We start from the raw sequence: 22,697 nt of genomic DNA on the forward strand, positions 1-22,697 counted from the left end.
ACGACATATAAAATACTGTGTGGAATAGACAAGGTAGACAAAGGCAGGATGTTCCAGAGATGGGACACAGAAACAAGGGGTCACAATTGGAAGTTGAAGACTCGGACGACTCAAAGGGATGTTAGGAAGTATTTCTTCATTCAGAGTTATCAGGCATGTGGAATAGCCTAGAAAGTGACGTAGTGGAGGCGGGAACCATACATAGTTTTAAGACGAGGTTTGATAAAGCTCATGGAGCAGGGAGAGAAAGGACCTAGTAGCAATCGGTGAAGAGGCAGGGCCAGGATCTATGACTCGACCCCTGCAACCACAAATAGGTGAGTACTCATTTTCAAGTGTACATCCACACACATGCTCACTCTCACTCTGTGTATCAGAACAGTGTATCCACACACATACACTTACTTTGTATCAGAGTTTCTCTCCAGATGGAGTTTGAGATACCATAAGAGTTTGCTATTCTTAGGCACAAACAATGAGACTGCCAGGGCAAGAAACTGCCAACCCTGGATGAATGTGAAGGAAGGAGGGTTGATCTTGGGATCAGCTGGAAGAGGCTGGCCACTTCCTAAAGTTGGTGAAGCCTTCTGCGCTCCCGAAGAATCACACAAGAATAGTGACTGTGTAGCACAGAGAAGCAGGTTCTGGCGAGAGAATAAGTTATATGTGAGATGCATTATATAATGTTGCACATTATGGTATTCAATAGGTAAAACAGACACTTATCATTAATATAAAATGAGAAATCAAGAGATATTGTCAGTAATGTGTTTATGTTAGCTGTTCTATAATTAAGGAGTAACCTGATGGTGTGATCTTAGTATGATGAAGTACTATTTAAGTCCAACTTAAATGTATTCATTTTAACACAGGTCATATTTCCGTAAGAGCACAAGGATTAGCATTCATTTATTAACATACCAATTTAGGATTCATTGCCTATCATTTTTTACCTCTTAAACACCAGTTCTGAATCACCATGCCTTCTTCAGCCTTCCTACATTTTAATTTCTAAAATTTTCTATACCAACTAAAAATGTTCCAATAATCAGAAATCCATTTGAAACCTATCCTCATTTTTCTAGAGTATTTATCTAAAGCAATTCTGAACACTGTTTTAATGATCTCATAAAAAATGCACGTTCAACCAAAAATATGCAAATTAAAAACATCTGCAATACGTCTAGCAAAATGGTGGCAGAACAGAACCAGTAAACCTGCTGGATTATTCATATATGTTGCCATTTGTAACACCAGAGTTTTAGCAGCTGGAATGGTAAGGTAATAATTTAAACTGCATTTTATGAAGCATTTTATAAACCCATACAGTGGTCCCCCGAGTTATGATGAGCTTGAGTTACAAAAATTTTGAATTATGATTTACCCTCATAAAGGAATTTAGTGGTGTGATGAAAATTTTTATATACATATACGATGGCTGGGCAGGCATGAGTGAGCCTCAGCCTAGAGGCAAGACAGGGTGATGAAAAGGTCTTAAATGGAGTGATAGTAGAGGGAGTGTTGAAGTGAGTGGGAGGGAGGGATGGAGTTAGGGAGGGATGGAGTTAGGGAGGCATGGAGGGAGGGAGGGAGGGAGGGAGGGAGGGATGATGGAGGGAGGGAGGGATGCAGGGAGGGAGGGAGGGATGGAGGGAGGGAGGGAGGGATGGAGGGAGGGAGGGAGGGATGGAGGGAGGGATGGAGGGAGGGATGGAGGGAGGGATGGAGGGAGGGAGGGAAGGAGGGAGGGAGGGATGGAGGGAAGGAGGGAGGGAGGGAGGGAGGGAGGGAGGGAGGGTGGGTGAAAGGGAGGGATGCAGAGGAAGAAGGGAGATGGTATGTACACCTAACATGGGAGGCTGGGAGACTGCAGCAAGAGTAAATATTAAAACTACAACTCTATGCCTGCCTGCCCAACCCTGTCATACCCTGCTCTGCTTGCTCTGGCCTGTCTTGCCCTGTCTGCTCTGGCTTGGCCTGTCCTGCTCTGGTCTGCTCTGCTCTGGCCTATCCTGTCCTGCTCTGGCCTATCCTGCCCTGCCCTGCCTGCTCTGCTCTAGCCTGTCTTGTAAGGAATGGACAAAGCTATACAACATTCTAAATCGCTGTGACAAAAAGTCTTCAATCTATATGCGAGGTCAAAAAGCCCTGGTCATTGCATTACTGCCTGTTCACACTAAAAATATTTTCGACAAAACTAATCAGTTTTTTGTTACTAATGAGAGGTACAGTTATGCAAATACAATGGAACCTCAGTTGTCGAATTTAATTCTTCCCAGATGTCAATTCGACAACCAAAATGGATGACAACCAAAGCAATTTTTCCCATAAAGAATAATGTAAATGGAATTAATCCATTCCAGACCCCAAATGATAACATAATTTATTAAAAATGTACTAACTACTACATAATATTGTAAAAATGAATACTAAAAGAAATTTTAACTGAAACATTGTACAGTAAATGAAAATTTAACTGCCTCTTACCTGTCAGAGGAGAGCTAATGTAATGGCATACTGAAAGCAGGAGGTGGAGGAGAGGAGGGGGTATGTTACTGCTTGGAAGGAGAGTCACCTATAAACCCTTTTAGGGTCCATCCCATAGATCTACAGCTTTGAAGCCAGGGTCCAAGCCGTAGATCTACGCCAAAATTCTAGCGGCTTCAAATTTAGAGAGAGAAGGCTGGTAGGCCTACATCTAAGAGAACAGGTCTACGTGGCCAGTGTGTGCAGTAAATAAAAAGTCAGGGCACCCACATTGCACTGTAGGAACACGGTCACAGTACGTTCTGTTCATCATGCCTGGCGGCAAGGAAGCTCTCACTCACTGGCGAATTCTGAGTCTCCTCTTCCCAAGTTATAATTCTAACACTGATGTATGTGGATCTGAAGAAGAATTCTATAGTTTTGAAACATAAGGTAGAGTGTACCATATTGCACAATGGTATATTGTACAATGGAACCATATGGTACCATTTTACCATACACGATATGGTACCATTGTACCATACAGCACCACTGTACCATATGGTACAATATACCATATGCTACATTGTACCATATAGTACATTATACCATATGGTACAGGGTACAGGGACCCTAATGGAAATAAGTCACTGACTTTTTTGGGTTATCCTAAGTTCTCCACACATGCTGCTATGTATGATAATCTATGTAACTATTGGTGTATACCTAAATAAACTTACTTACGACACCACATGCGCTCGAGTAAGTTTATTCAGGTATACACAAACAGTTATATAGATTATCATACATAGTAGCATATGTGTAAAGATTCTAGGATAATTAAAAAAAAAAAAAAAAAAAAAAAAAAAAGTCCAAGTGACTTATTTCCATTGGGGTCCTTGTATCTGTACCATATGGTACAATGTACCATATGCAATTCCAAGGATATTGAGTACATCCCGTGGCCCTACACCTAGAATAGAGTGAATGTAATGATAATGTGGCTACAACTGAGATGGACAGACCACATGCGTCAGTAGGGGTTAGTGGTGCCACCAGCACGCAACACATGACACCAGCCCTGACTGGAAGTGAGTCTGGGACCCAAGCCGCTGACTCAGCAGTTCCAGGACAAAGCGCATTGTCATCCACCGGTGGAAGGAGACGACTGTGGCTGAAATGTATTTGTTTTTTGCAACAATAATGCTTATGCCTCATGTCTATAAGCATAACATAAAAAAATACTGGTCCACAGATGAATAAGACACCAATGGGCATGACACCTTGTTTCAAAGGCTTTCACAGACTGTAGCAGTTCTAGGAACATGTCCAGTGACTATACATATGTAAATATATATCAGAACATTAGTAATATGTTTTTTTTTTGTTGCAAACAATTATAGTAAATAAAATAATAATGAAAATATTAGTGCAGTAACTGTGTTGATTAGAGAGAGAGAGAGAGTGAGAGTGAGAGTGAGAGTGAGAGTGAGAGTGAGTGAGAGTGAGAGTGAGTGAGAGTGAGAGTGAGTGAGAGTGAGTGAGAGTGAGTGAGAGTGAGTGAGAGTGAGTGAGAGTGAGTGAGAGTGAGTGGGAGTGAGTGAGAGTGAGTGGGAGTGAGTGAGAGTGAGTGAGAGTGAGTGAGAGTGAGTGAGAGTGAGTGAGAGTGAGTGAGAGTGAGTGAGAGTGAGTGAGTGAGAGTGAGTGAGTGAGTGAGTGAGTGAGAGTGAGTGAGTGTGAGTGAGTGTGAGTGTGAGTGAGTGTGAGTGAGAGTGAGTGTGAGTGAGTGAGAGTGAGTGAGAGTGAGTGAGAGTGAGTGAGAGTGAGTGAGAGTGTGAGTGAGTGAGTGAGTGAGTGAGTGAGTGTGTGTGTGTGTGTGTGTGTGTGTGTGTGTGTGTGTGTGTGTGTGTGTGTGTGTGTGTGTGTGTGTGTGTGTGTACAAATATGTCGTGCCGAATAGGCAGAACTTGAGATCTTGGCTTAAATAGCAACGGTCATCTTGCCATATAGGACAAGCGAAAATTTGTGTATGCAATAATTTCACCAAAATCATTCTGAACCTAACGAAAAAAATATATTTGATTGTGTTTGTTAACCCTTTCAGGGTCCAAGGCCAAAATCTGAAGTCACGCACCAGTGTCCAAGAAATTTTGAAAAAAAAAAAATTTTTTTTTCTTACAGAATTAAAGAGCATATTTTTGTGAAGGTAATAAAACAAAAAAAATTAGAATCTGATCAGTACTTACCGAGATACAGTGCCAAGAAGTTTGTAGAAAATGATGTGGTGGCGGCAACATCGACGAATTCCACATACGCGTATTATATTATTTTGTTGTTTTAGTTGTTTTTTCTTTTCTTTTCCTATTTTTTCTATTCCTACTAACATTTGGGGCCTGAGAGACCAATACTGTATATAATTGATATATATATACTCACTGTATTGAACACAATAACCGCACTAAAGTTATTATCATATTATTGTTTACCACTGTTGTTTATTACAATAAACATGCACAAATATTGTATAATACTAATGTTCTATCATATATTTACATATTTACAATCACTGGACATGGTTTTAGAACTGCTGGAGCTTGTGGAACTCCTTGAAACAAGGCACCATGCACAGAGGCACCTTACATTCCTCACACATAAACCGAGTGTCTTTGCGTCTTTGTTGCCATCGTTTTGTTTGTGCACAGACAATGCATCTCTTCTGAGCAAATTTCTTTTGAGTTGAAGGAAGCTGTATTATGAAATGATCACCTTCTCTTCTCAAACGCTTGGGTATATTGTGATGAATTCGAGGACCATGTTGTATTGCAGGTGTTGTTACCTGGTACTTCATTATGAGTTGTCTGACAACAGACAAACAAAATTCACCATACGGTGGTCTGTTACCAGTCTTTATTTGGTACATATTATATGCATTCAGCATTGAAATGTCCATGAGATGGAAGAAAAGTTTCATGTACCACTTGTAACTCTTACGAACACAGTCAACAAAACCAATCTGCATGTCACACTTGTCAACCAAGCGCATGTTTTGTGTATAATCAATCACTGTCACTGGTTTTCGAATACGTTCATTAGTCACTCGATCAACTTTGCCACTGTCTTGCATTTCATTACGGTGAATGGTTGTCAACAATGTGACATCTCGTTTGTCATGCCACCGTAATGCCATGATGTCATTGGCAGTAAACACCTGCACATCATCACCACGAACACCTGCGTTGAGCCTGGGCATATGTTTACGATTAGAACGCACTGTGCCACACACATCTGTCTTGTTCACTCGCATGAAATCACTGAGTAATGGGCTTGTGTACCAGTTATCGGTATATAATGTATGGCCCTTACCAAGATAAGGTGCCATCATGTTTCTCACTACGTCACCTGATATACCCAATAACATCTTGGTATCTTTCAATGTTTTACTACCCGTGTATACAACAATATCCAACACCAGGCCACTGTCACAATCACAGAGTACAAACAATTTTATACCAAAGCGGTTCCTCTTGCTCGGTATATACTGCTTGAATGACAGTCTACCTTTGAACAAAATCAAAGACTCGTCAATTACAAGATTCTTGAATGGATAAAAGTATATCCTGAACTTTTGTTTGAGATACATGAAAACATTTCTAATCTTGTATAACCTGTCACTTCTGTCAGGCCTGGTTTTGTCAGAGAAGTGCAACATACGTAACAGTAAGATAAACCTGTTCACTGGTATTATTTCACTGAAGGATGGGGTACAAATTAGCTGATCTGTGGACCAGTATGCTTTTATATTATGCTTATAGACGTGAGGCATAAGCATTATTGTTGCAAAAAGCAAATACATTTCTGCAACAGTCGTCTCTTTCCACCTGTGTAGTCTTGACTGTGGTGATAAGATCGTATTTGCCATGGTGTACTGAAAATACTTATTACTTTCCCTGACAATAATTTCCATCAATGGCTGGTCAAAGAATAATTCAAAGAATTCCAGTTCATTGGCCGTGGTTCCAAGGGGACAGGTAGGTAGAATTCCACTTTGCGAGTCATCAAAGTGGTGAGGGCTGGGAACAAAATTGGGATTTTGCTGCCAATCCCAGATACGGTTCGCTGGTGGATACTGGACATCATAGGCTGGTTGTACGGGTGGTTGTGGCGGGCTGGTGGGTGACGCTCCGCTTTGTCCTTGAACTGACGAGTCAGCAGCGTGGGTTCCCACGTGGCACAGCGAGTCACGCATGGCGGTGCCACTACCACCACCAGCCCCACTAACACCATCCACTGATGTCTGTGGCCCATCCATGCCAAGTGTAGCCACATCATCCTCACTATCACTACCTAAAATGGGTGTAGGGTCACGGGATGTACTCTGGGATGTACTCCGGGATGTACTCCGTCCCCTGGGCACAGCATAGGGTACACTACCCGAGCGCATGCGGCGGCGAACATACCGACGCTTCACTGGTGAATATGTTTCCTCACTATCACTACTCGAATGATCGTCGAGCGCAATAAAATCACAATCCACGTCAGAATCATCGTCATTACTGAAGTCAGAGGCCAGGCCACGGGAAAATATTAGTTTTCTCTTACGTTTAGGAACACCCGACGGTGAGTCACGAGTGCCCACACCAGAGGTAGAACGTCGAGGATCGTCGGGGTTTTCTGCACTATTATCGATATCCTGGTCATTATTTTCGGTCACTAACTTATCAAAGCCATAGAATTCGTCTTCATTTCCACTTCCATCAGTGTCAGAACTATCAGACAGGAAGAGGAGAGTCCCAATTTTCCGGGGAGTGAAAGCTGACTTGCGACGAGGCATGGTGAACAAGGGTGACTGAGCCGGCGTTCCCACAATGCTATGCAGGCGCCTAGATTTTTTGTTTATGGCGCACACCCACGGCGCAGACCCATTCTCTCATATGTAGGCCTATGAGCGCTTTCGCGCTAAATTTGACGGCGCTAGAATTTTGGCGTAGATCTACGGTTTGGACACTCATCGACCAGCCGTAGATCTACGGGACGGACCCTGAAAGGGTTAAGTACTAAATTGTTGTAAACATATTTAAAATATATTTAGTTGGATTAGGCTAAAATAAATTGCTCTTGTTATAATATGGTTAGGTAAGTTTTCCAAGATTCTTTTGGTGCAAAATAAAAATTTTTTTACATTAATATTAATGAAAAAAATGTATCTTTAAACATATTAGAGAAAATTTTAGAAAAGACTATTTTAAATGAGTTATTGCTAATTGACCACTTTTACATATTTGGCACAACACACACACACACACACACACATACACACGTGTGTGTGTGTGTGTGTATGTATATATATATATATATATATATATATATATATATATATATATATATTTATATATATATATATATATATATATGCAATAAGATCACAGTAAACAGGTGATTTCAGAATATGCAAAACAACCACTCTGAAAGAATAGAGAAATTCCAAGCGCTTTTGTGACTACTCACATTATCAAGGAAGATAAGATAAGATTTCGTTCGGATTTTTAACCACCCAGGATAACCCAAGAAAGTCAGTGCGTCATCGAGGACTGTCTAACTTATTTCCATTGGGGTCCTTAATCTTGTCCCCCAGGATGCGACCCACACCAGTCGACTAACACCCAGGTACCTACTTGCTGCTAGGTGAACAGGACAATAGGTGTAAGGAAACGTGTCGGAATTTCCACCCGCCGGGAATCGAACCCGGGCCCTCCGTGTGTGAAGCGGGAGTTTTAGCCACCAGGCCACCATTAAGAAAGTAAAGCATCCAAAGAAGCTATATAAGGGTTCTGGCCAGCACCTCACTATCAGATCCCACAACGGTTAAACACCTGACGCGCGCCGACCCAACTTGGATAGGTCCTTTGCACAACTCACCCCACAAACTATTCTACCCAAGAAAATTTAAAAATTATTTGTCCAGTGTATTATTAAATTCTTCCCAAATTCTATTAATTATAAATGGATCTAATTTATATAAACCAAAGGAAATATTCATATTATTGTCAAAACTGCTTTTTATGAAACAAGATTCAATTATATTCCTGTCGACCATAGACTTGCTTGATACTACTTTCTCAACTTTTTGAAAATCAATTGGATGGTTAAAATCTCTTACATGAATAAATAGAGCATTGGAATCTTGTCCAGTTCTAATGCTATATTTATGTTGTTTTAATCTTAGTTCGAGATTTTTACCAGTTTGACCGTAATAAACTTTATCGCAAATTTTAAAAGGAATCTTATACACACATCCATCAGCATTTTGGGGGGAATTCTTTATCAAAAGTTTTTTTTACTGTATCAAGATTTTTGAATACAACTTTAATATTAAAAGTCTTAAGAAGAGAAGGCATATCAACCAAGTTTTCATGGTAAGGGAGAACCAACATATTTTTAGTTGAATAAGGCTGGTTGTCCCTTTTTGGATTGTAAAAAGTATTTCTAGCAACTTTAAAAGATTTATCAATTACATTTCTTGGGTATTTTAAATCATTACCTATTTCATAAATTTTGGATATTTCCTCATCTATGAACTCAGGACTACAAATTCGTAAAGCTCTCAAAAACACTGATGAGAAAACACAGTTTGACTCTATCTTGATGCGAGGAATAATAGTGGACATAGGAACAGTTATTTGTAGGTTTTCTGTAAATTTTAAATTTGAATTCATTATTACCCTTAATAATTAAAACATCTAGAAAAGGCAATGAGTTATTTTCTTCAAACTCAACAGTAAAGTTTATAGAGTGGGCTAAGCTATTTAATTTTCCTAGGAAATGGTGTATATCTACATTTTTGGGCATAAGACACAAAATATCATCAACATATCTGAACCATTTAGCTCTGTTAGGGAGGATTGTGTTAAGTAACCTTGTTTCAAAAAATTCCATGTATAGGTTACTAAGAACAGGTGAAAGAGGATTTCCCATTGCCATACCAAACTTCTGAGTGTAAAATGGGAATGGGAAATCCTCTTTCACCTGTTCTTAGTAACCTATACATGGAATTTTTTGAAACAAGGTTACTTAACACAATCCTCCCTAACAGAGCTAAATGGTTCAGATATGTTGATGATATTTTGTGTCTTACTTTCATACTTATCAATGATCTTTTTCTTCATCTCTAAAGTAATTCTCACCCTTATTGCTGTAGGGTTGGCACTAGAAGCTTTCTTGGGGCCCATGGTCACTTATTTTCCAGAAAAAATCACCAAAAACACTGTAATAATACGAAATGTTCCGATTGTATGCTTGGATGTTACCGCGGAGGCTGCTTGGTGAACAATGCCACCGGGGTAACATGTGAGCGTGGCTCAGGCCGCACATTGGACGCGTCTCGGACGAAGAGCGGTGAGCGGGTTTTTGGGCGGTATGCGAGGCAAAATTTTTGCGAAAAAAGCGAGCGGTATGCAGATTGTATGGTATGCGATGCGTGCGGTATGCGGGGGTCCACTGTATATATATATATATATATATATATATATATATATATATATATATATATATATATATATATATATATATATATATATATATATATATATATATTGTTATGACCAAGGTCATAATGTGATTAATTTATATGTATTATCCACTTAATATTATACTCTGGGTTTCTTTAATATTAGCTAAATTAAAGATTCCACTAGTTTATAATATTATCTGATTTAGGAATATACCCGGGTATGATGAATATATATATATCTTGAGTAATGTGTTAGGTAGGTACACCTGGCTAAGGTTTATAACAAGGTATCTCCATTTGTGGGTAGTTTGCACCGCTCTACCCTCTCCCCCTTTTGACGAGTTGATGTCATGAAGGAATTTACTGTATATGGCAGTTCACTCTCTCTGCTGACTCAGTGTACATTGACTGAGCTACCCTCCTAGTACTCCGCCTTATTCTCACTTGGATAGAGAATTGGGTTATAGAAACTCCTGATCCAGCCTGTGGTTTATTGTGAAGTCTTCTGACAATCATATACAGTTATCTTCAGGTTACGATGTGACGACCAGTGTCAAGCTTAGAACTTTGTGATATATTCCTTATGCCAGGGAGTTACTCAGTGAAAGTGTTAATTCTCAATATATGTACTTGTACACAAGTAATGTTACTATTGAGGAAGCGGTAATATTCCTCTGATCATTATCAAGTGTAGTGACCATATTGACATGTACATTCTATTTAAGAGTTTTCTTGTGTGAAGGAAAGTTTCTGACATTGATATTTAATAGATATTTATGAATATCTAAAGTATTTAAGCTTTTAAATAAAAAGAAACTTGAAAAGACTGAGTAACTATTATTTGTGCCTTACATTTCTAAGTTTGGAACCATATCCTTTCATTCTATGAAGTGTGTTGTTACGGAGTGCACTAACCTGGCTAAAGATTAAGATTTGAACCGTAACAAGCGGGGGCCTGTCCGGGATCTTTGATTATTATTATTATAATCAAAAAGAAGCGCTAAGCCACAAGGACTATACAGCGCTGCAGGGCAGGAAGGAAGCGAGGGCATCAGGTGGCAAAAGGGAGATGGACGAGTAATAGGTTACGGATAACAGCGGGGTAGTGGATGGTGAAAGGGTAAAGGGCAGCAAGAGACTGAACTAGAAAGGGCTGAGGGGAGTGCGAAAAGTATCATCAGAGTTTGTGGAGTAAATCAGTCGTTGTCAAGAAGTCAATGAAAGAGTCAGGATTAAAGGAGGGTCCATCAGCAAGAAGGGAAGGTAAAGAGAGAGTAGTAGAACGAAGACGACGTTGGAGGTAAATTCTGCGTGCTCGTTGATAGAGAGGGCAGTCTAACAGAATGTGGCTAATTGATACTGGAACTTGACACTGCTCACAGAGAGGAACAGGGTGCCTCTCCATGAGATACCCATGAGTAAGACGAGTGTGGCCAATGTGAAGGCGGGAGAGAGTGGTCTCCCAACCTCGGCACTGATGACAAGAAGACGGCCAGTAACCTATGCTCGGTTTAATAGAATGAAGTTTGTTACCGAGCAGAGTTGACCAACGTTGTTGCCAACGGGTGCGAAGGTGGGTAGCTATTGCAGCAAAATAGTCCAGAAATGGAACACCTCAATAGGAAATTGGTAGGTCATGTACTGCTGACCGCGCAGCAGTGTCTGCCTGTTCATTGCCCTGTACGTCGACATGACCAGGGACCCAACAAAAAACAATATCTTTATGTTTGGTAGAGATACGGCATAGCCAAAGTTGGATACGGAGAACTAGGGGATGAGATGTATCAAATTTTCGTATAGCCTGTAGAGCACTAAGGGAGTCTGAGACTACTACAAATGATGACACAGGCATAGATGCGATACGAATAAGTGCTGCAAGAATGGCATACAGTTCAGCAGTAAAAATGCTAGCTGAAGATAGTAAATGCCCCCATACGACGCTGTCCGGAAACACTGCTGCGAGTCCGACGCCGTCTGAAGACTTAGAGCCATCTGTGTACACAGCGGTGGCATGAGAATGGGAGTGGAAGTGATCAAGAAAAAGAGAGCGGGAAGCCACCGTAGGCAGTTGAGCTTTCGAGCAAGGGAGTGAGAAAGAACAGACCCGAACAGCTGGAACTTCCCAGGGGGGTAGGGAAAAGTGAGATGCTACATGAACATATAAAGGTGGTAACTGAAGGGAAGACAAGAGTGAATGTAGGCGAAGAGAAAAGGGACGGAGCAAACAGGGGCGGCGAACGAATAAAGAATGTCTACTAATATCGGTGACCATTCTATAAATGGAAGGATTGTGTAGATCGTGAGAGCGTACATAGTAACGAAGGCAATGGGCATCACGGCGATCAGACAAGGATGGAACATTTGCTTCTGTATAGAGGCTCTCAACAGGGGAAGAGCGAAAAGCACCAAGGCACAAACGTAAGCCTTGGTGATGGATAGAGTTAAGGCTAGAGAGAGTAGCAGGAGAGGCCGCGGAATAAATCTGGTCACCATAATCGAGTTTCGATAAAACGAGGGCTGAATGTAAGCGAAGCAGAGTGTGACGATCAGCTCCCCAGGAAAGATGAGCAAGGGTTTTAAGAAGGTTTAGCCGGCTGTGACAAGTTGCCTTCAGAGAGGTAATGTGAGGTTTCCAGGTTAACCGACGGTCAAAGAGAAGGCCTAGAAACCTGACTGTATCACGTTCGGGGATACGGGAGCCATAGAGATACAAAGGATGATCGGAGATAACAGAGCGTCTAGTGAAAGTAATTTGGTGAGTTTTGGTACTTGAAAATTTAAACCCATGTGTGGTGGCCCAAGTGGAAACACGGTCGACCGCATGCTGGAGAGAAACTGCAATAAGGTGACAGTCAGCGCCTGCACAAGCATTAGCGAAGTCATCAACATAGAGTGATGACCAAATATTGGGTGGAAGAACAGAGGCCAAATCATTTATAGCAAGGAGAAAAAGTGTTGTGCTGAGAACACATCCCTGAGGGACACCTTCAGCTTGGACGAAGTCCGGGGAAAGAACATTATTGACTCGAACACGGAAATGTCTGTCAGTTAAAAAGTTCTTAAGGAAGGATGGTAGATTGCCTCGGAGGCCTAAGGAATGGGCCTGGGCCAAAATATTATACCTCCAAGTTGTGTCATATGCCTTCTCAAGGTCAAAAAATATGGCAATAACTGAGTGATTATTCGCAAAGGCATTACGAACATACGTATCCAAGCGTAGTAAGGGGTCTATGGTAGAACGACCCTTACGAAAGCCATATTGACTAGAGGAGAGACTGTTGTGAGTCTCTAAATACCACATTAAACGTCGATTTACGAGGCGTTCCATCACTTTGCAAACTGCACTAGTAAGAGCGATGGGGCGATAGTGGGAGGCATCATGTCCTGTAGTACCCGGTTTGCGGAAAGGGAGAACAATGGCAGATTTCCACAGCTGGGGAAGAACTCCTTGTGCTCAAATAAGATTGAAGAGGTGTAAGAGGACTACAAGGGCTGACCGATGTAAATGTTGTAACATACGAATATGAATGTTATCAGGCCCAGCTGCCGATGATCGGCAAGCTGAGAGCGTTGCCTCCAGTTCTTGAAGTGTAAAAGGCACATTATACTGTTCTTCTCCGAGAGAAGAAAAGTCCAAGGGTACTAACTCTCTGGCAGACTTTGAGGAAAGAAATGAGGGGCATAGATGGAGCCCTCGGGAAATACAGACCAGATGTGTGCCAAGTTCAATGGCAACGTCGAGAGGGTTTGCTATATCAACACCAGTGACCCGTAGAACAGGAGCCGGGTCAGGAGAGTATTTACCACTCAATTTCCTCACTTTTTTCCAGACTGCACTCATAGAAGAAGCAGAGGTGATGGTGGAAACATAGTCTCGCCAACAAGTGCGTTTAGCTTCACGGATGACACGGCGAGCGATCGCACGCTTCTACTTAAAATCAACAAGTCTCTCAGCGGTTCTATTGTACTGGTACCTGCCCCATGCAGCATGTTTCAAACGTACTGCACGAGCACAAGCAGGAGACCACCAAGGCACGCACTTCTGAGAATGCCTGCCTGAGGTTTGGGGTATAGAATGAGAAGCTGCGGTATAAACTGATGTCGAGAAGATGTGTAGGAGCTCATCAATGGAGGATGAAGAAGGAACCTCACTAAAAGCAGTGAGGTGTGAGTAAAGATCCCAATTTGCCCGATCAAATTGCCAGCGAGGGCTACGGAAAGGTGGTGAATAGGAAGGAGAAGTAAGAATGATCGGAAAATGATCGCTGTCATGTAAGTCTGGTAGAACAGACCAGGTGAAGTCTAGTGCAGTGGAGGAAGAGCAGACTGATAGATCGATGCAAGAGAGAGTATGAGTACGAGGATCAAAATGGGTGGGAGTACCCGTATTTAAAACATGGAGGGGGTGAGAGGCAAGAAAAGCCTCCAACTGAATGCCACGTGAGTCACAATGAGACCCCCCCCAGAGGAAATGGTGGGCATTAAAATCACCAAGTAACAGAAGTGGTGGTGGTAAGGATGAAACAAGAAAGGCAAAGTCTGGGATAGAAAATGCTCGAGAAGGAGAGAGATATAAAGAACATATTGTAAACCACTTATTCAAGTGGATACGGGCTGCAGTGTAATGCAGCGAGGTATGGACAAATAGTTGACAGTACGGAATATCATTGCGTAGAAGAAGGGCACTTTCATTAAAGGTCCCATCTGAGAAAGGATCCGAAGAATACAATAAATTATAGCCTGAGATAGGTTGGAAAACAGCCGAGTGTAATTTTGGTTCTTGTAAGCAAGCACCAACAGGGGAAAACCTGGAAAGCAACATCTGAAGCTCACCCCGATTACCCCTGAGGCCGCGGATATTCCACTGTAAATAGGCCATGATTGGCGATGAAGAAAATATCAGGAATCTGTAGGTAAAGGCACCTACGGACTAGAGGGGTTAGAAAAGTCAACGTGTGGTGGCATTGGAAGATGTTCAAGTAGCGAAGGAACGGAGCGTTGCGAAGAATGGGGTTGTGAAGATGGAGGAGAGGGAAGAGAAGGAACAGGAAGTGAATCAGTGTCCATTGAAGGTTTAGTCTCTGCAATATATTCTGAAATGGCTTCAAGTGTTTCTGAATTCAAAGATGTATGGGAGACCATATTGGAGATAGGAGGAGGAGGGTGAGTAAAGATTGGGACAGTAATGGACTGTACCAAAGTAGAGGGGGAGGGAAAAGTGTAAGGGACTGGAGATGAAGTGTGGGGGGGGACAGAAGAGGCAGAAACCTAGGAGGTGACAGAAGAGGGAGAAACTTGGGAGGGGACGGGGGTGGAAGGCATAGTACGAGGAGGAGGGTGAATCTCCACACTTGTAATAGAGCCAGAGAGAGGGGAAGAACTAGGTACAGAGACTGGAAAGGTAAAGTGTGGAGGTGGAAGAAGGGAAGGAAGGGGCAAAGAAGATTTGAGCAATGTGGATTTTTTGGACTTCTGAGTAGAGGGGCGATTGGTATTAGGTGTCGTACGAGGTCTTATCGATACTGGGGCTTGTGAGGAAGGACGCGAAGATGAGAGAACAGACTGAGTTGTAGTCGGGACGTCAGAGCCAAGGACAGCAAAAGGATTAGATGCCGTAGTGGCTATGGGAGGGGTAACAACAGAGGAGGCTGCAGAAGATGGGACCCCAGAAGTGGGGGGACGTTTGGAAACACGAGAATAAGAAACACGGGGTAGTCTCCCTTGGAGGCGGAGATGAGTAACTGCCATAGCATAAGGGAGACCTTCTGCCTCTTTGAGGCAACGGATTTCACGTTCATTTAAGTAGACCTGGCAACGGCGGGAGTACGAAGGGTGAGCTTCATTACAATTAAGGCAAGATGGAGGTTGACTGCAAGATGTATTAGAATGGCCGTCGGCACCACAGACTGGGCATTCGGCCATAGATCTGCAATATTTCGCTGGGTGACCAAAACGCCAGCAATTTCTACATTGTTGCGGTGTAGGTATCACCTTTCGAACTTGTAACCGATGTCCCGCGACATATACAGAGGACGGGAGTTCTCGGCTGTCAAAAGTTAAACGAGCCACATTGCAAGGGTAACGTCTCCGCCCCCGGGCAGGAAGGACATAAGTGTCTACTTTGAGGATTGGGAGATCCTGGAGTTCCAGCTGTTCAAAAATGTCATTGCCACATGACTGGAAATTCTGTTGGACTATGGTATGGGGCAGAATGACAGTACCACTACAAGAATTGAGAGAAAGATGTTTTTCAATAGTGATAGGAGTAGTATCGATATTCGAAAGGAGAGAAAGATCATGAGCTTGGGTAGCATTCTGGACAGTGACGATGCGCGTACCGCTCTTGAGAGCGTGAAATGAAATATCTCTGCCAACATGACGCAGGAGCACTTTGGCAATACTATGGTCAGAAAGGTAGGCAGAAGAAGAAGTTGGTCTTAAAGTAAAGAATTTAGTCCATTGTGTGGTCCGAAACTGAGCGTGGAGAGGGAGTGCTTGACGTGTCGGTCTTTTCCGAGTAGAATGGGAAGGTAACGAAGAAGCATCATCAGGAGATTGACGTTGGCGTTTAGGAGTAGGACCGGAGTTGGTCCGGCATGAAATGGGTGGGCGATTCGAAAATTGCCGTACCATAGAGGGAGAAGCCGGAAGCATAGTCAAAGGAGAGCGGAGTTCAGACAAATCGAAGGAGTCAGTCGAAGCCCTGGTACCTGAAGTGGGTGAGGAAACAGCACCAGCAAGAGGTACAGGGGCATCAGGAGTGTCCGAAGAGTGGTCTAAACACAAGGCAGGGTCAGAATGGGGTGCTGTATCAAGAAGGGGCCCGGGGGTAGTGGTTTCATGGACTAGGGCTGCCATGGTTAGGTTACTCCTTTGCTTTTTGTTTTTAAGAAAAAAAAAGAAAGAAGAAAAGAAAATAAAAATAAAAAAAAGAATAAAAAAAGGGGGGAGCGGGGAGGAATAGTTCCCAGGAGGAATGAAAGGGCCGGAAATCTCCCTCCGCGCCCAAGAGGACTCGACACCGCTAGTAGCGCAGATGCAGCATGGAACCCGTGCCATACCCTACCCTTCATGCCAGTAAACCAGCAATCCGGGATAGCAACCTCACATCTGCCGAGCTACCTCGGTGGACAAAAGAGAGGGCGGCCGGATATCCGCCACAAAGCATACCTCCTTCAGCCACCACCCCCGGAATCCGAAAGGTGGCTTCCAGAGATACACCCGTCGCCCAAAAGACACCCAAAGCTACTCCGGGATACCGGAGAGGGATCGGGACATCCCCAGGCAATCCAGATTCCACGGCAAACTACGCCACCGCCAAGAACCTCAACGGAATGGGATGAACCCTGGTGTCCTTTCCCCTACCTAGGAACTAGCGCGCCTGTGGGAGAAATCACGAAGGCCAAAAAGAGGAAGGGCAAAAGGGAGGGGTGAGGAGGAGGAGGAGGAATGGAAAATGGGGAGGATGGGGAGGATGGGATAGGGGAGGGGAGAATGGGGGGTAATTAGGTTCGGTCTGAGGAAGAAGACCGACAGGGCTAATTCCTCAGACCAAGAGCCTCTTCACCACGCCAAGGAGCCCCCCTTGAAGAGGCCGGGATCTTTGAACTTCTTGACCATGGATCGTGACATATCACAGTTGGTGAAGGACCTGACTCCAGATACGCTGAAGACTTTACCACTACAACAATGCTGGCAAGTTGCTAGATATTTAGGAGTTTCATATAACAATCGTTATATAGCGAGTACTGTCCATTCTATAATACAGAACATACTGTTTTCTCAGCCCTCTGACACTGTCCCGAGGTTGGACTCGCATGACAAAACACCCTCGGAGGAATCTTTGTCCCTTGGAGTAGCTCATTTGGTGGCTTCATTTGAAGGCCTCACTTTGGGAGCAGAGGCTATGTCTCGGGACAACGTACCGCCTGATTCGTGTAATGAGAGCCCATTAGCTAGCCCTGGTCATGTGGGGGCGACCTGAGGTGGAGCTCGTCCCAAGCTTCGCCTAGAGGGACTCTCTCCTCCAGTACCTTTGACTCCTCTCACACTCGAACACTTTCAACGTCTGGAACATCTTATAAAGTTGCAAACAGAGCAACTGGAATCCCAACGCCTGCTGTATAAAGAAGAGTTCGAGAGGGAAAACATCAGATTCGAGAGGCAAAAAGAAGAAAAGAATAAGTCGCCTGCTACTCAAACCTTGACCTTTGACCTGCACAGGGCTGCCTCATTAGTGCCCAGATTTTGTGAAACAGACTTGGACACTTACTTCGACACATTTGAGAATCAGGCATGAGGGATGAGATGGCCTCGTGAACATTGGGCTACCTTACTTCACACCACTCTTAAGGGTAAGGCTCAATCATGTACTGCAGCTCTCCCGTATGATAAATATGCAGATTACAAGGCAGTTAAGAAGATCATTTTAAAGGAGTATGACTTACAGGAAGTAAGTTATCAGTGCACCTTCCGCTCTCTACGAAGACTGCCCGGCCAAACCTGGGTAGAATTTGCCCGGCAAAAGAAGGTGGCTCTAGATTATTATTATTATTATAATCAAAAAGAAGCGCTAAGCCACAAGGGCTATACAGCGCTGCAGGGTAGGGAAGGAAGCAAGGGAATTGGATGGCAGGAGGGAGGGGGGATGATCAGCAGGTTACAGAAAACAGCGGGGCAGGGGATAGTACGGGGGTAGAGGGTAGCAAGAGATACAAGTAGAAAGGGCTGAAAGTATCAGAATTTGTGAAGTAAGTCAGTCGTTGTCAAAAAGTCAATAAGAGAGTCCGGATGAAAGGTGGGTCCATCAGCGAGAAGGGAAGGTAAAGAGAGAGCAGCGGGGCGAAGACGACGACAGAGGTAAATTCTGCGTGCTCGTTGATAAAGTGGGCAGTCCAACAGAATGTGGCTGACTGATAATGGAGCTTGGCAATTCTCACAGAGAGGAGCAAGACGCCTCTCCATGAGATATCCATGAGTAAGACGAGTATGGCCAATGCGAAGACGGGAGAGAGTAGTCTCCCAACCTCGACACTGGTGATAAGAAGACGGCCAGTAACCTATACTCGGTTTAATAGACTGAAGTTTGTTGCCGAGCATAGTAGACCAACGTTGTTGCCAACGGGTGTGAAGGTGGGAAGATATTACAGCAAAATAGTCCGTACATGGAATACCTCTGTAAGAAACTGGTAGGTCATGTACTGCTGACCGCGCAGCAGTGTCTGCCTGTTCATTGCCCTGTACGTCAACATGACCAGGGACCCAACAAAAAACAATATCTTTATGCTTAGTAAAGATGCGGCGTAGCCAAAGTTGGATACGGAGGACTAAGGGGTGAGGTGTATCAAATTTTTGTATAGCCTGTAAAGCACTAAGGGAGTCTGAGACAACCACAAATGATGACACAGGCATAGATGCAATACGGATAAGTGCTGTAAGGATGGCATACAGTTCAGCAGTAAAAATACTAGCTGAAGATAGTAAATGCCCTTGTACGACGCTGTCCGGAAACACTGCTGCGAATCCTACGCCGTCAGAAGACTTAGAGCCATCTGTGTACACAGCAATGGCATGAGAATGAGAGTGAAAGTGGTCAAGGAAAAGAGAGCGGGAAGCCACCGTAGGCAGTTGGGCTTTCGAGCAAGGGAGGGAGAAAGAACAGACTCGAACAGCTGGGACCTCCCAGGGGGGTAGGGAAAAGTGAGATGCTACATGTACATAGAAAGGTGGTAGTTGAAGAGAAGACAAGAGCGAATGAAGGCGAAGAGAGAAGGGACGGAGTAAGCAGGGGCGGCGAACAAATAAAGAATGTCTACTAATATCAGTGACCATTCTATAAATGGAAGGATTGCGGAGATCATGAGAGCGTACATAGTAACGCAGGCAATGGGCATCACGGCGATCAGATAAGGATGGAACATTCGCTTTTGCATAGAGGCTTTCGACAGGGGAAGAGCGAAAAGCACCAAGGCACAAATGTAATCCTTGGCGATGGATAGAGTTAAGGCTAGAGAGAGTAGCAGGAGATGCCGCTGAATAGATCTGGTCACCATAATCAAGTTTCGATAAAATAAGGGTGGAATGTAGGTGAAGGAGGGTTCGACGATCAGCTCCCCAGGAAAGATGAGCAAGGGTTTTAAGAAGGTTTAGCCGGCTGTGACAAGTTGCCTTCAGAGAGGTAATGTGAGGTTTCCAGGTTAACCGACGGTCAAAGAGAAGGCCTAGAAACCTGACTGTATCACGTTCGGGGATACGTGAGCCATAGAGATACAAAGGATGATCGGAGATAACAGAGCGTCTAGTGAAAGTAATTTGGTGAGTTTTGGTACTTGAAAATTTAAACCCATGTGTGGTGGCCCAAGTGGAAACACGGTCGACCGCATGCTGGAGAGAAACTGCAATAAGGTGACAGTCAGCGCCTGCACAAGCAATAGCGAAGTCATCAACATAGAGTGATGACCAAATATTGGGTGGAAGAACAGAGGCCAAATCATTTATAGCAAGGAGAAAAAGTGTTGTGCTCAGAACACATCCCTGAGGGACACCTTCAGCTTGGACGAAGTCCGGGGAAAGAACATTATTGACTCGAACACGGAAATGTCTGTCAGTTAAAAAGTTCTTAAGGAAGGATGGTAGATTGCCTCGGAGGCCTAAGGAATGGGCCTGGGCCAAAATATTATACCTCCAAGTTGTGTCATATGCCTTCTCAAGGTCAAAAAATATGGCAATAACTGAGTGATTATTCGCAAAGGCATTACGAACATACGTATCCAAGCGTAGTAAGGGGTCTATGGTAGAACGACCCTTACGAAAGCCATATTGACTAGAGGAGAGACTGTTGTGAGTCTCTAAATACCACATTAAACGTCGATTTACGAGGCGTTCCATCACTTTGCAAACTGCACTAGTAAGAGCGATGGGGCGATAGTGGGAGGCATCATGTCCTGTAGTACCCGGTTTGCGGAAAGGGAGAACAATGGCAGATTTCCACAGCTGGGGAAGAACTCCTTGTGCCAAATAAGATTGAAGAGGTGTAAGAGGACTACAAGGGCTGACCGATGTAAATGTTGTAACATACGAATATGAATGTCATCAGGCCCAGCTGCCGATGATCGGCAAGCTGAGAGCGTTGCCTCCAGTTCTTGAAGTGTAAAAGGCACATTATACTGTTCTTCTCCGAGAGAAGAAAAGTCCAAGGGTACTAACTCTCTGGCAGACTTTGAGGAAAGAAATGAGGGGCATAGATGGAGCCCTCGGGAAATACGGACCAGATGTGTGCCAAGTTCAATGGCAACGTCGAGAGGGTTTGCTATATCAACACCAGTGACCCGTAGAACAGGAGCCGGGTCAGGAGAGTATTTACCACTCAATTTCCTCACTTTTTTCCAGACTGCACTCATAGAAGAAGCAGAGGTGATGGTGGAAACATAGTCTCGCCAACAAGTGCGTTTAGCTTCACGGATGACACGGCGAGCGATCGCACGCTTCTACTTAAAATCAACAAGTCTCTCAGCGGTTCTATTGTACCGGTACCTGCCCCATGCAGCGCGTTTCAAACGTACTGCACGAGCACAAGCAGGAGACCACCAAGGCACGCACTTCTGAGAATGCCTGCCTGAGGTTTGGGGTATAGAATGAGAAGCTGCGGTATAAACTGATGTCGAGAAGATGTGTAGGAGCTCATCAATGGAGGATGAAGAAGGAACCTCACTAAAAGCAGTGAGGTGTGAGTAAAGATCCCAATTTGCCCGATCAAATTGCCAGCGAGGGCTACGGAAAGGTGGTGAATAGGAAGGAGAAGTAAGAATGATCGGAAAATGATCGCTGTCATGTAAGTCTGGTAGAACAGACCAGGTGAAGTCTAGTGCAGTGGAGGAAGAGCAGACTGATAGATCGATGCAAGAGAGAGTATGAGTACGAGGATCAAAATGGGTGGGAGTACCCGTATTTAAAACATGGAGGGGGTGAGAGGCAAGAAAAGCCTCCAACTGAATGCCACGTGAGTCACAATGAGACCCCCCCCAGAGGAAATGGTGGGCATTAAAATCACCAAGTAACAGAAGTGGTGGTGGTAAGGATGAAACAAGAAAGGCAAAGTCTGGGATAGAAAATGCTCGAGAAGGAGAGAGATATAAAGAACATATTGTAAACCACTTATTCAAGTGGATACGGGCTGCAGTGTAATGCAGCGAGGTATGGACAAATAGTTGACAGTACGGAATATCATTGCGTAGAAGAAGGGCACTTTCATTAAAGGTCCCATCTGAGAAAGGATCCGAAGAATACAATAAATTATAGCCTGAGATAGGTTGGAAAACAGCCGAGTGTAATTTTGGTTCTTGTAAGCAAGCACCAACAGGGGAAAACCTGGAAAGCAACATCTGAAGCTCACCCCGATTACCCCTGAGGCCGCGGATATTCCACTGTAAATAGGCCATGATTGGCGATGAAGAAGATATCAGGAATCTGTAGGTAAAGGCACCTACGGACTAGAGGGGTTAGAAAAGTCAACGTGTGGTGGCATTGGAAGATGTTCAAGTAGCGAAGGAACGGAGCGTTGCGAAGAATGGGGTTGTGAAGATGGAGGAGAGGGAAGAGAAGGAACAGGAAGTGAATCAGTGTCCATTGAAGGTTTAGTCTCTGCAATATATTCTGAGATGGCTTCAAGTGTTTCTGAATTCAAAGATGTATGGGAAACCATATTGGAGATAGGAGGAGGAGGGTG

The 22,697-nt window shown here is 43.8% G+C and overlaps 1 protein-coding gene across 1 annotated transcript in view; it reads right to left on the minus strand.

Moving 5' to 3' along the window:
* Positions 1-22,697, minus strand: part of LOC128685932 (uncharacterized protein CG43867) — a 1,104,857-nt gene that overhangs the window by 234,534 nt on the left and 847,626 nt on the right. Inside the window, exon 20 of the mRNA XM_070083118.1 lies at positions 406-644. Within this exon, the coding sequence (XP_069939219.1) occupies positions 406-644 (239 nt within the window). The remainder of the gene's footprint in view (positions 1-405; positions 645-22,697) is intronic.

Source organism: Cherax quadricarinatus, chromosome 9, assembly GCF_038502225.1.
Source record: "Cherax quadricarinatus isolate ZL_2023a chromosome 9, ASM3850222v1, whole genome shotgun sequence".
NCBI classification, from domain to species: domain Eukaryota; kingdom Metazoa; phylum Arthropoda; class Malacostraca; order Decapoda; family Parastacidae; genus Cherax; species Cherax quadricarinatus.